At 50.7% G+C, this 14,172-nt stretch overlaps 1 protein-coding gene across 10 annotated transcripts in view; it reads left to right on the top strand.

Annotated features, from left to right (window-relative positions):
* MINDY4 (MINDY lysine 48 deubiquitinase 4) overlaps positions 1-14,172 on the top strand; it is a 148,847-nt gene that overhangs the window by 102,529 nt on the left and 32,146 nt on the right. For all 10 annotated transcript variants that reach the window (XR_013485774.1, XM_020964489.2, XM_020964492.2 and 7 more), the window contains 3 exons: positions 1,478-1,545; positions 8,745-8,808; positions 11,266-11,427. Coding sequence is in view for 9 of the 10 variants with exons in the window: in XM_020964489.2 (XP_020820148.1) it covers positions 1,478-1,545; positions 8,745-8,808; positions 11,266-11,427 (294 nt within the window). In the remaining variant the exon portion in view is untranslated. The remainder of the gene's footprint in view (positions 1-1,477; positions 1,546-8,744; positions 8,809-11,265; positions 11,428-14,172) is intronic.

Genomic DNA, 14,172 nt, shown 5'->3' with positions numbered 1-14,172 from the left:
ACTCACCATTTTGGGACGTGAGGCCTTCGCTCTGCTCTCTCTCAGGCCTTTGAGAAGCTCAGTGTGGCCTGTGGACACGATCAGATAATTGAGGCCGAAAATGTGCTCTTCAGGGAGAAGAAACAGTTGAGGCTGGGGAGTAAGCAGTGGGACCAAGGGTGCAATAGGACAGAACTATCCAGGGCCTTAATGCGTCATGATCTCATGGAAGGAGCTCTGGACTCAGAATCTGGAAATGTTAGTTCTGGCTTCTATATGGACTGACTGTGTGAGCTAGGACTCCGTGATAACCATGAGCTAAGCGTAGGCCTGGTTCCTCATTTGTCAGATAAGCAGTGTGATGCTCCATGGACCATGTTGGAGAGTGTGTGTCTGTAAATAGGAGGGGACGGCTGACAGACAGATTCAGCCCTTCTGACCAAGCCTTGCCCCCTTTTCTAGTGCCCGGGAAATATTTGGCTTCCTGCCAAGATCATAATATATTTTTCTCCTTCAGTTGAATTGTATTTTTATTGGAAGAATTTCAGCTGTCTCAGCATGGCCCTGACAGAATTCTTTTTCAAGAGCTTCAACCCCAGATGAATTCTCCATGCCGAGCCTAGAGTCTTTGCCTAAATAAACAGCCTCTGTGTGGGGTTTTCATTCCCACTCCCCCGTGGCTGGGGCGGTGCCTGGCAACCCTGCAGAACTTTGGGGGAACAGTTCTCTTCTTGATCTGCGTCTCAAGGGTTGGCCCAAGACTCCTTCCGTGGAAGAAGAGCTCTTTCTTCTAGCGCGGTCTCAGGCATGTTCTGAACATAATCGGCGGTTTCCAACTGAGCTGATTGTTGGCAGCGCCTGGAGCCTTTGGGCAGGGGGAGCATTATTAACTTTCCCCGCATCCTGCGTGTCTTGGCAGCTTTAATATTGAATAGGATGATTTTGACATTGCCTTAAGAATAGCAGTTGGAAGACATTTCACCTTTTTTTAGACCAAAGTGCAAGATCCACAGAATAGGGAAGATCTTTCTATCACACCGTCTAGGCATTCCCAGGCCCCCATATATAAACTCCAGGCCGGCAACATGTTATGGAAAGAGTCCTCACCTGGGTGGGGGAGGCTAGAGGCCTGACGCTGTCTCTGCTTCTGCCGACTTCTTTGAACTCAGCCTCTCAGGCCTGGGTTTCCTCGACTCTTGCCTGAGAGGCTTGGCTGAGATGACCTCACCTCCGAGGTTCCTTCCATGTCTAACATCCACTTTTTTTCTGAATATGGGAGATGTGTGTAAGTATCACATCCTGAGTCAGATGTTTGCTCATTTAGCACTGAGGGCCATTTCTCTTTGGGGAACATGCTTAGAAGTGATCCAAGAAGAAGAATTCCTAGGTGCAAATCAGGAAGGATTGTGTCACGTGCAGCTTATTTCACGTACCGACGTTTGGTGCTGGGGAAAAGCTCCTGTTCACTCCCTGTGTGTCACTTTTGTCTCCTGCTCAGTTTCAGACTGGCCCCTCTGGATGCATTCTTCTGACCCTGTCCGCCATCTTGTCCAGATCCACTGATCTGTAAGTATCTTGTGCATGCTCTTGGTGTTTTCCTTGAGCTTGACCCCGAAGATGAGCTGCCGAGCACAGGAACTGGTTTAGACTCAGGACATTCTTTCTGATGGAGATCTAAGTGTGGTGGTGCCTGTAGGGGGCAGGGTGACCTCCCCTCTCATCATGCATCGTTTTGTCACAGAGTTCCCCTTCTAGACTTGGCTCTAGGGGAGCTGGGGCTTTGGCTTGTCTTAGCTCGACATCAGTCATTGATTTGGAGCCTGGCCCCTTTGATTTATCGCCTGCCTGGGTGGCCTTAGACAAACGGCTTCTCTTTGGACCTGCTAACCACATGATCCCTGAGGTCCCTCCTGATCTGGAATCCTATGATCCTTGAACATAGGAGGTGAGAGCTCCAGGCCTGGCATCAGGAAGGCGTGAGTTCAAATCCAGCTTCACACACTTAACTAGCCTTGTGACCCTGGGGAAGTCATTTAACCTCTGTGGTCCTCCATTTTATCATCTGTAAAATGGGGATAATCACAGCCCCTCCCTCCCAGGGTGGTTGTGAGGATCAAATGCAGTCATGCAAAGTGCTTAGCACAGTGCCTGGCACACAGTAGGTGCTTCATAAATATTCGTTTCCATCTTTCCCAGAACAGTGTGTAGCACATGGGAGCTTTATTATTAATGGATGTTTGTTGAATTGGCTGGTTACGGCCTATAGGTAGTATCTGTGTAGGTATCCTGTCTCCTGTGCTCAGTTAGAAATGGGGAGGAGGAACATAGGCCCAGGGCTGGAAGGACAGGGCAGACAGTGTGGGACGGTGGGAAGAGCCCCGGCTCTGGGGCCATCTCACTAACTAGTTAATGAGGGATTGGCTGGATGCCCTAGGGTCTGAGGTCAGCCTCTCGTTTCACCAGTGAGGAAACTGAGGCCCAGTTTTCTGAAGTGAGAGGAGTATGTGGCCCAGCTTCTCTGACTCCAGATCCACACTTGGGAGATTCCATGTGGGATTATTGTGAGTGAATGAAGGGGCTGAGCCAGCTGGACTCCGGGGTCCCTTCCAGCTGGGAGCACCACTGTGGAGGAGTGGGCAGGCTTGTCTGGGCGCTGCCCTGAGTAGCCACAGGGTCAGAGCTGGGCAAGGAGAAGGATGTGTGTGCTTCCTCCCCTAACTGTGTGATCTTGTGTTGTGTATGTGAATAGATCCCAATTATATCTTCCCCATTCCTGTTTTGAAAAATGTGCTTTTGGCTCCGACCTGGGATTTCCTTGGTGTAAAGAGCCTTCCTGTGTCTGGCCATTCATAGATTCACCCATTTGTGACCTAGCCTGCATGGGGTAGAGGCCAGCCTGGAGTCCAGTGAGCATCTTCCAGACTCAGAGGCCAGACTTGGGGCTGAGAATGGGCTTCGAGGCTGAAAAACAAGTTGAGCAGAAATTCCTTAATTAACACCAACCTTAACCTTTAGCCTTGGGCCTTCCCCGGTGAATTATTCCACTGAGGGAAAGTGTTTAAAGAGAAGAGGATGGAGGAGGGGTCATTCAGGAGCTGCCCCAAACAATGGGACCCACCCAGGGCCCACATCCTCTTTGGGAGACCGTTTCCTCCTCTCTTGGATTCCGCCAGGAACCTCTCAGACCTTCTTCCCTTATAGCTCACCTGCTGTCAGTGCCCAAAGCCACCATCCATTTAAAAATAGTAAAACTCCTACTGCATTCAGGCTGCTGGAAGACAGGAGGAATTCACGCCAGCCGTTTCTCCCGGGCCCCATAGTGACTTTGGCGCGGGAGGCCAGTGGCATTGTCCCATTTTATAGATGAAGAAACTGAGGTGCAGCACTCCCACTTGCTTTACTGGGATCCACAGCACCTAGATGCCTCCTCAGTTTCTAGTCTGATGCTTGTTCCAGATTTCCTTTCTGGCCTGGGGCATGGGATAGATCCAAGCAAAAGGGTGAAGCCTCAGGAGAAGTGGGAAATGAGGCTGGCCCAGAGGCCATTTGCCCTGGCCCAATTTGTTCCGAGGTCACTTGTTTGTGTTTTTGCCGCGTGCGCCCACACATCTGAACCCCTTCTTTTCCTGGTCTGCCCCCTGCTTCCATCTTCAGCTCCCCAAGCTTCCTCCCAGCTCACTGCCTCTGGTGCCTTGGGGCTGGAGAGAATAATCACAGGCATGATCAAAAGCTGGGCCTTAGCACTTCTTAGTTCTGAGGGCCTTCCAACGAGGGCACAGACTTGAGATAGGGCTGGCATCAGAAAGACGATCCAGGCTGAAATGGGCTAGCTCAGGGCAGCTTGGCATCTCCTCTTCTGGCGTTTCAGTGGGAAGAGCCTCGGGGCTCAGGTCTCTCCTCAGAGGCATGTTACACTGGTCACCTTGAGAGGGTCTGTCATCCTCCCTCAGGCCTCAGTCTGCCAGGAAGGGTTTGGACTGAATGCCCTTGGGAGGTCCCTTTTGAAATGGCTGAGAAAACAAGTTTTGAGCTTCCTAGCATATTGATGTATTGATGAGGACGGGGCCTCCTCACCTTGGTGCTGGACCCCGAATACCAGGGGAGACAGATTTGTATGCCTCAAAAGCAGATAACTAACAGGAGATAAACCAGGATAGAAGATGAGGTCATCTGTTGTCTAGGTGGAGGAAAGATGAGGAACTTTGGAAAGGGAGAATGGAGGGTGGAAATAGGAAGGAGGGCTGACTTTGATTTGCATTAGGGGAGTCTGAGCAGGGCATGTGGGGCAGTGTCTTCAGATGAGTCAGGCGGGGAGAGAGGGGCATCTGATTGAGCGGTGGAGGGGTCTGCCTGCTCATACAGAGAGGGCTGGCTAGACTTGTGCGCCCCTTGTTCAGGCCCCCACACACATCCCCACATGCACTGTCACAGAGCCAGAACTAACTCAAACCCCCACCCTCCATGAAATCTTTGATCAGCACTCCCATCAAAGAGTGACTAGCTTCTGTGTGGAGCCTTCCAAGGAGGGGAGCCTGCTGCCTCCCCGAGCAGCCCCTTCCATTCTGGGAAGGCTCTCATGGCCTGGAACTTTTTCCTAACTTAAATCAAGCCTGTGTCTCTGCTCCCGAGTCTGCCTTTGGGGCCCAACAAAACATGTCCTATCTCCTCATGTTCTCATAAGTTTTGGGGGGTGGTGAGTAGGGGATGGTCGAATCATATCGGATGCCTTGAGGCCAAAGAAAAGGCTCATTCCTCGCTCTTCGCTCAGGCTCCTATGTCTGCACAAATCCTTGTGCCCATGTACCTGACAGGCTGGGCGTAGCCCTTCAGCACCACCTCAGACCCCAGCATTCCTCACCTGCTTTCTAAGAAGATCCCAGAACTAGCCTACAGTGGCTTTCTTTGGTTGATTCACACCAGATGCACCAGCTGTGGCAGCAGCCACGCCTGCCGAGAACACAGGTACCTGACAACCTCACCTGGTGAGAGCCCAGAGGAGACCCAGGAAAGGACCCCAAAGCACCTCTTTTCCTTTGCTAACCAGCTTGGTAATCCTGTGTTTCGGAGCAGCCCAGGGGAGGGGGCGGTAGGCAGTGGCAGTTGTCAGCCTGTCTGCAGGTGGGGGGGGAGGTGGGCTGCACCTCCCCACAGCTGTCTCCAAAGGCTCTTTGAGGTCACTGTGTCACAGCACAAGACAAGGGTGGCGATTGTGAGAGACTGTTGAAGGAGGTGAGGATTTCAGAAGGATTTACCTCCAGAAGGGTTAGAGTGTCAAAAGCACCACTTTACTCGGCCCTTTTCCCTAAAAGATGAATTTTCTCCTCTGTTAGAGGAGAGAAGAGAAAGCTGAGATGTGACATGGTAATGAACCCTCTTCTTAGGTTTTCCTGTGTGATGCTGGAATATAATTAATTCTGATAGCAGCAACACCAACAATAGGCAGAGAGCCGGGCCTTCTGCATCTTAATCAGTTTGACAGGTTTCTTAGCTCCTGAGAGGTCCAGGGAAACTTTGACTTTCCTTTAATTTCTTTTAAACATTTTAAAATTTTCTTAATTTCTAAACCATGATGGTCAGTGAGCTCGGGCATCTGTTCTCTTCAGTGTGCCTTCTTACCCTTGCTTGCTGTATATGACAGTGGAGCATTTTCTGGGGGTTGTTTAGATAAGGAGAGAAAATGCAGACATTCAAAAATGCATCTGAATGAAGGAATAGAAGGACAAAGAAGAGAAAAGTCCATCATCTTAGACTGGGGGTACTTCTAAGCTCTTCTTGCTAGCCCGGCTTGACTCGGGCTTCTCTCTTGGCTTGTAATACCCAGCTGTCTTGTGGCCTCCTTCCAGAGAATGGCGTCTTCCTAGCAGAAGACCCTTGTGCAGATTTGAAGAAGTCTCCCGGATAACCTTCCATTAGCTGTGGAACCGACTGAAGGCGTCTTGGTTCCCTGGAAGTGCGAGGGCCCAGCTTGGAGTCCTTGGTCTCCCACATGCCTGTGACTGTGGTCCAGGCCCTTAAGTGCTCTGAGTCTCTGTGCCCATCTCTTTCCTTAGAGGGGGCTGGACTATATGACCTCAGAGGTCCATTCCAGCTCAAGATATTCTGACCCTGGTGTGGTCCATCCATATTCTTCTCTCTTTGCTGAATATTCTGTTTCCTGTCAGTCCCAGCCAGGGGAAAAGGTGAGCAAAAGTGATACAGCCACTAAGTCAGAGACAACTGAGCCCAAAGCCCAGAGCATTCCGAATGGACAGAAAACAGTCCTGTGTCCCTGGGCTCCCAGATTCCAACTCTCTTTGGTGTCAGCTTGTGGTCTGTATTCTCTGGCAGCCAGGCTGGGGTGCTGGTGAGAGGCGAGGTGCAAGAGCTCCAGGATCCTGCGAGCGCAGATGGGAGGAGGCTGTGTGGCCCACAGAGGCAGGCGGGCAGCACACCTGCCCACATGCTGGCTGGCCAAGTTCTCCCCATTGTGGTGCCCATCGATGTCCATCTGAACCACAGATCCGGGGGCTCACGAACCCTGCGTTCAGGCAGCAGGCTCGCCACCCATGGGGAGCACGCAAGGTCTGTCACTGACTCTGTGGGAGTCCTCCCTTTGGTCTGGGGGGACTGGGGGCCCAGCACTGTCACGTGAGGAGGGTGCACGGGGCTCTTCTACCAACCCTGGGGGCAAAGACAGATCAGCCCGACACCAGGCTCTGAAGGTCTACAGGGTCCATGGCAGCTGGCTTCCTTTCAAAATGCACCGCATTTCCATGGTGACTTTCTGTGACTGTTTTCTGCTCTGCTTCTGGACTCTGCTTTTTGATGGATCAGAGTAGGCCTTGAATGCAGTGAATCTGCCGTTGTTGAAGGCCGGGGAGGGGGATGTGAGCCAGGTCTCTTCCTTTGCTGTTTATTTACACAGGAAGAGAAGTCTGCGGCCCCCACTGTGTGACCCTGGTCTGTGCTTCAGTCTCTTAGCTCTAAAATGGGGGGAATAATGTCAGCCCTTCCTGTCTGCCTCCCGTGAATATTGTAAGAACTGAATTCATGGATATAATGTGTTAAGTGCTTTAAAAACTGGAGTTAGAGAGAAAATGCAAGGAATTGTTACTGAAGGCTGATCACCATGGAAATGCGGGGCATTTTGAAAGGAAGTCAGCTGCCATGGACCCTGTAGACCTTCAGAGCCTGGTGTCGGGCTGATCTGTCTTTGCCCCCAGGGTTGGTAGAGGAGCCCCACCCCATGCACCCTCCTCACATCATAGTGCTGGGCCCCCTGCACTCCCCCCCCCAAACTAAAGGGAGGGCTCCCACAGAAGCATGAATCACCAACTGACTCCTTGCAGTTGGTAGCCTGGTGGTTTGCGTTGTGTGCTGTGGGGGCCGCCCCTAGACAGGGGTTGGGCAGGGGTCTGTGCAAGCTAGCCAGCTGCCAGTTGCCTGTGTTTGTCCTCCGCTGATGGTATGATGTGAAGGCCAGATGTTTCTCTCCTTGGAGACAGGAGACCGGCTGCTGGATTCCTAGCGCGTTAGCACCTGACAATGTAATTCCCATTTCCTGCCATTGTCCTTTTCTGTTTGCCCCACTGCTCGGAGCTGACGCAGACTTTAAAGTCATTGGATTCACTTCAGGCCAGGGGATAGTGGAGACCGCGTTCTCTTAACACTCCCGGTGTGGCTTGGATCCAGAGATGGTTATCAGGGACCTAGGAGGTTATTGTCTTCTCTTTAGAAGAAGCTGGTTCATACAACCCACATGACCGCCATTAATCTCCTTTGGCCTCTGGGCAAGCTCAGTGACCTGTAGGCCCCTTTACCCGCCCCCTCCCAGTCCTGCACTGCATCCCATGGGCAATTCTCTAGGCACTGACCAGTTCCGAGGAGCCCCAGGCTCTCTGATTCTTGCCCAGGCCCCTCCAAACCTGAGCTCCACCCCAAATCCCTGAGGGTTTGCCCAGAAATGTCTGCCACAGCAGAGTGGTTTTCTCCAAGGCTGAGGATATGTGCATTCCCCAGCTGGCGAGCAGGAGGTGGGGAGCTGCGCTTGGTGCATGTTTCCTGATTGAGCATTCACACCAGTATAGGCTCTGAAGCCCTGCAGGGTGGGGTTCTTTAGGATAGAGCTTAGATAGGGAGTCGGAATTTAGACCAGGCCTTGTTTCCATTCTCTTCTTTAAACTCTAGCTCCCAGGGCTTCTACCCTGGAACCTGTCACCTTGGCCTTCCCCTCCTCTCCCTGCCCCCATCTCCCTTCCCCTCTCCAAAGGGCAACATCTTCAAGGAGGCTGTAGCCCGAAGAATGGCTTTATAGTGGGGAGGTGCTCGTGCCCAGTTGGGCCAAGTGGGGGAAGTACAGCACCCTAAGAGAGCCCACCCCCTGCTTTCTCTCTGGGACTCCCTTGCTATGGTGCCACTGGGAAAAGGCCTCCTCTTCTGGAAATAAAATGCGTCATGACTGCCTTGTGAAGTATTGGGCCTTATCCTTTTCTTCCTTGACAGCCTGCTGAGACCAGGGCACTTAGGGGGACGGCCTGGTTGGGCAGGGTGACGAGGAGTCCTGAGATGTCAGCCAAGGACAGAAACTGTGCTTTGAGAGAGAATCTTCTCCCATCTTAGGCTCATTCAGCCTCGCCACTGGATGGGGGAGACTTCAGATGACTTAGCTGAGGTTGCCCAGTAGCCAGAGTCTTCTGCCATGCTGCCCAGGGACAAAAGGGGCAGAGCTAGCCTCCCTGAGCAGCTCGGGCGTGTCCTCCAGGCACGGCTCTTCTTGTGTGTTTCAGAGTGCGCAGGGACTTTGACGTGCCCACCAACTGCTTGATCGGAGCCCACGGATACTGCACCCAGGTACCCATGGGAGTGGGCCTGGGAGAGGCGGGCAGAGGGGAGGGGCTCCGTTTGTCTCGATGGGCTCCACAAGAGCCTGGTCAGGGAGGGATGCCCAGCGTGGTGCTCCCCTGGCTGGAGGGAGCAGAATCATAATGATTAGTCCCACGGAGTGCTTGGTTCACAAACATTCTGTGAGGCAGATGGTACAGGGGGTATTGTCCCCCATTACAGATGGGGAAACTGAGGCAAAGAGCTCAGGTGACTTGATCAGGGTGGGCCAGCACATGAGGTTTTCATACTCTATCCTCTCCTCTTTCTAGCACTTGCTTTTCTCATAGCAACCCCGAGAGGCAGGGAGTGTAAGAACAGCTAGTGATCTCACAAGAGAGGGCACTGAGGCCAGGGAGCAGGAAGCAGCTCAACTGGGATCCTGTCAGGCAGCTGGAAAGGTCAGAGGCACCACAGGGACCCACCTGTCCTGACTGTGTCTGTGATGCCCGTGGCCAGTGCGGCTTGGGGTAGGGATGCGAGGCAAGAATGACGGCAGTGTGGTGATCGGTCTTGTGTGTGCCCCATCATCTGCACATCGTTTCTCCCATTAGACTGGGAGAGACTTGCTTTGGCCTTTCTTTGTATCCCCACTGCTTAGCACACTGCCTGGCACAGAGGAGCCAAGTAGTAAATGCTTGTTGACCTGACTTGAACCAAGGCCCAAGGAGATGAAATGGCCCATGTGGAACCTGGTGGCAGGTGTGGGGATTGAGCACAGGTCCCGTGACTCACTGTGGCTATATCTGTAGAAGTCATGAACTGAGCTGGAGGACGGGAGGCCTGTCCCATGGGCTGCAGTCTGTCCTGCTGGAGGAAATGCCCACCCCGATGAGCTCCCGGCTCCACCTCACAGTGTGTGCTCTGTTGGTGTTGTCATGGACTGATGCCTTTGTTGGAGCACACCCTTCCCCATTATTCAGATTCCTGTTGTGTGGAGAGACAGCTTGGTGAGGGGGAAAGAGAGATGCAGATTCTGACTCTTCATCTCATCTGTCAAATGGAGAAATGTCAGTCACAGTGTGACAGAGATGGGGGTTACTAGGCCTGGCTTCTTGCACCAGTTCTGGCTCTAACTGAGCTGTGGGGACTCCTGTGAGCATGTACCCTTCTGAGGGTCCTGAAGACAGTGTTGGAGTGCAGGGTCACTCAGCAGAAAAGGCCTTGGGCCCTGGGGCCACTCTGACTCATCCTGTTATCTGCTGCTCACCTCGAGGGCCCCTTTTGGCATTTCATGTTGCTCTTCTTAGGCTGACTCCACTCCAAGATGATGAAGAAGAAAGACTGAGCAGACCCAGAAACATGAGGGCAGCCAGAGGCTTGTCCCACTGCCTGGTTCTGGGAAGGCTTGTGGCTGGACGGGGCCTTGGAGGAAGCCGTCCAGAGAGTGTACCATCAACCCCTCCCCTGGATCCTTGAGGCCAGAGGGGAAGACCTTTAGCCCTGTAGAACATGGCAGTGAACTCAGGCTCCTTTTCCTGAGGGGCTAAGGCCCCCCAGAGCACCATAACTTGCCTGAGCATTTCCTCCAAAGTCCTTCTTGGCTTCCTCCATATATACACAATGCAGGGCATTCCACATCTCCCACTAATAAAACCAAGGGTCTTTTTCATGCTCACTGGGTCAGGGGTTGTCAGCAGAGATAAAAGTGATGTACTGGTCACTGCTTTTCTCACCATTGTCAGAGCAGAGGGAGAGAGGGAGACTTGCCTCACTTTGATAGACTTAGCTACTCTGCTCAAGATAGTGATCAGTACAGTTCCAAAGACCTATGATGAAAAATGCTGCCCACTCCCAGAGACAGAGAGCTGGCAGACTCTGGGTGCAGAGCGAAGCAGACTTTGGGAGCTTGTTTATTTTGCTTGCCTTCTTCTGCAACATGGCTATATGGAAATGTTTTGCATGATTTCACGTGTATAATTGGCATCATATTGCTTGCCTTCTAAATGAGTGGGAGAGGGGCTAGAGAGAGAGAGAGAATTTGGAATTCAAAATGTTAAAAAATGACTGTCAAAAATTTTTTGTAAGTAATTGGGACTATTTAATGAAATAAATAAAAATATATTTCAAAAACCTCACCTTCCAGAGACATGCCTGAGGGCAAGGTCTCTGTTTTGTGTCTAGTGTGGGGGTCATAGGTGTAGAGTTGAGAAGCCCCAGTGGTCAGCAGGTCCAGGAGAGGCAATCACTGAGTCCAACGTGAAATGATTTGCTCACAGTAGCAGGCCCTCAGAACAGATTAGATCAAACGATAACTTACAAACTTATAAGGAAAGTGGTCGAAATTTTGTTCCCTATGAATCGTGGAAAAAAAATTCTCTGTTCCTTTCCTTCCGCCCTCATCTTATCTCCTCTGATCTTCTCCCCTCCTTTTCTTCTGTGTTTGGCATATAGAATTCACAAACTTCCTTTTTCTTTGGTCAACAGGAACTTGTCAACCTGCTTCTAACTGGCAAGGCTGTGTCCAATGTTTTCAATGATGTGGTGGAGCTGGATTCTGGAAATGGGAACATAACCCTCCTCAGAGGAATTACATCTCGCAGTGATGTCGGACTCCTGTCTCTGTTTGAGCACTATGACGTTTGCCAGGTGGGCAGACCCTAGGACCCCTCCGCCGCCACTGCAGGTAGCAACTCCTGGGGCAGTGTGGGAAATCATGTTAGGATGACCACGGTCTGTTGTTGGGCTCATGAAGTGTTTCTGCTCCTGGAGCTGCAAGGCTGCCCTACCTCCAGAATCTGAGTAAGGAAGGCCAAAGGGATGCTACACCATTTCTTGTGTGGTCCTATTGGCCACATACAGTAAAGTAGTCCTCCCTCCCCCCCGTGTGAGTGGTCCTGAGGGAGCCGGGGCAGTGACTTGGGATGTGATCCAGGGTTGATCAAGGACATCCCGGAGTGTGCCAGGGAAATGGGACCCCATGCAGCCTGGCTTGCACTGCTACCTTTTGCCCTGATAAGAGTAAGGATGACAGTTGTAATAATTACAGCAGGAACATTTTCATAGCCCTCTAAGGTTTGCAAAGCACTTTACATAGACTATTTCATTTGATAAAGAAACAAGTTCTAAGCCCAGGTGAACTTCGGCTGAACCTTCGTCTAAATAAGCTGCCTCTGACCCTCTGAATGAGGAGCAGAATGGCTTCCAGAGCCTTTTCCAAATGGCTCACGTGACTGCATGTGCCTGAAGAATGGCGTTGACCTTTTTGACCTAGTTCCCCACTCCCTGACACGAGCAAGCCTCAGTTTTCATTATCTTTGAGGAGGAAAACAATGATAACAGCTATTTCACAGAAATATTTTTATCCAAGGAGAACAGAGGAATGCTTTCACACAGTCTTTGATAAGCACCCAGGGGTTTACAGCTGTGCACAGGCTGAGGCAGGAAAGTATTTGGTCTTAAATTCCATTTTCACTTTGGGAAGCACTTGCTTACTGTGTTAGGATTAGGGTCAGTTGCCCCCTCAGCCCTCTCAGGAGAGGCTCTGCTCAGGGCCCACGTGGCCCCAAAGCGGGGATGGGGAGTCTCAGGCTTTCCCCTCTCTGTTTCTGTCCCCACCCAAAATAAGCCCAGGGAAATCTTCAAAACAAATCTTATAAATGGCTTATGTTAAGGATCTCTCCAAAATGTGGGTAACAGGGTCCCTACTAGAAAGAAAACGTGTTCAATGTCCAGTGCAGGTGTCAGGTATAGTAGGACAGCAATGCATAGAGTGGAAGAGACGCACAAGCATTCATTAGCAAACCCAGAAAGGGGCCTATTGGGTTCTTTGTACTTTGTCCTTCTTCCATACCCCAGCACCAAAGTAAAAGAGACCCTTGGGGGATGGTCACCTCAGGTACGTGGCCTCAGCAGCTCACAAGGCTCACCTCTGGCCAGCCTGAGCCCAGCTTTCCTGAGGCTTTGTGGCAAGGGTGCTTTTCTCTTCTGGTCAGCAGAGGCCTAGATCTGGAACTCTTGGCCCAGGGGTAGCTGCCAAGGCTGGAAATGTCCATTCTCAGGATCTGTGCTCAAGGAAGGAAGCAGAAGGCAGCTGGATGTAGGGCTTTGGGGCCCTACCTCAAGCCTGCCTGGTCCCAGGACATCGTGTGTCCCAGCTGCCGTTGCTGCTCGTAGGGTAGTGGGAACATCCTCCTCTCTCCTCCACCCCCAAACATCCTTTTGCTGGAAGTGCAAGGGAGAGAATTCCCTGGAAGAGTCCCCAAAGAGCAGGTCCATTCCCAAGATTTGTGTGTATGAGAGCGGGGATGGCCGGGGCGGGGAAGAAATCATCTGACAGCCATTGCATCTGACCTGACAAGGTGTATATCCTATGCTATCCTAATAGTCTCTATATCCTATTGGTATGTAGAGTGTATAGTAGGATAGTATAAATCTATCCTTCTATCCAAGTAATGTAAAAATACTGTTAGCAGGTAGACTGTTGGTGTGTAAATTGTATGGTAGAATAATATGTGTATTATTCTGTGCCATTAGTGTCTGTTCTCCAGAGCCTTCATTGGTTTTTTGGTTACTCAGACTATGATATTCTTATCTACATTACTACAGTTAGTCATTCTTCTCTTGGTTCTGCTTATTGGAAGCTGCATCAGTTTATATCAATCTTCTCATGTTTCTCTGAATTCCTCAGATTCCCATGTCTTACCACACAGCAATATTCCCTTGCGTTCATATCCCACTGGGGACTCTCATAAAAGGGATACGAAGACTGTCTCGGGGTGTCTGTTGGCCCTTTGTTTCTGTCTTTTGACTTCCTTGAGCATGTGCTCTATAGTGGGATCTCTGAGTCGAAGACAAAATAGTCACTTTGCTTACATAACTCCAAACCGATACTCAGAATGGTGGGATCTTGTCGGGGTCTCCTCACCGTACACTAGCATCAGAGGGTCCTGGGTGTAGAGATGGGCAGGGCCTTAGGTGTCATCTAGTTCAACTCTTCATTTGTGTAGATGAGGAAACTGAGGTCACTCAGCCAGGAAGTAAATGCCAAGGTGGCTGTCTCAGCCCCTCCACTGGTCCCTTTCTTTCTGGTCACCTTTGCCAGTTTTTATGGTGTAAGGTAAAAAAGCAGATCTTGGAATTTGCATTTCTGTAATGATTAGTGAATTGTAAAATATTTTCATGTGGTCATTCATAATTTCAAATTCTGCTTTTGAAATCTCATATCCTTTGATCACTTATCTATTACAGAATGACTCTTGGTGTTATATATTGATGTCAATTCCCTGTAAATTTTACAAATCAGATTTTTATTAGTGACATTTGATGGAACTTGTTCTGGCTACATTGATTTTGTCCATTCAAAAGCTTTTTAATTTTATGTAATTAAAATTG

This window comes from Phascolarctos cinereus, unplaced genomic scaffold (genome assembly GCF_003287225.1).
Source record: "Phascolarctos cinereus isolate Bilbo 61053 unplaced genomic scaffold, phaCin_HiC Scaffold_4;HRSCAF=312, whole genome shotgun sequence".
Classification (NCBI taxonomy): domain Eukaryota; kingdom Metazoa; phylum Chordata; class Mammalia; order Diprotodontia; family Phascolarctidae; genus Phascolarctos; species Phascolarctos cinereus.
This window is presented reverse-complemented; position numbering and strand designations above follow the sequence as displayed.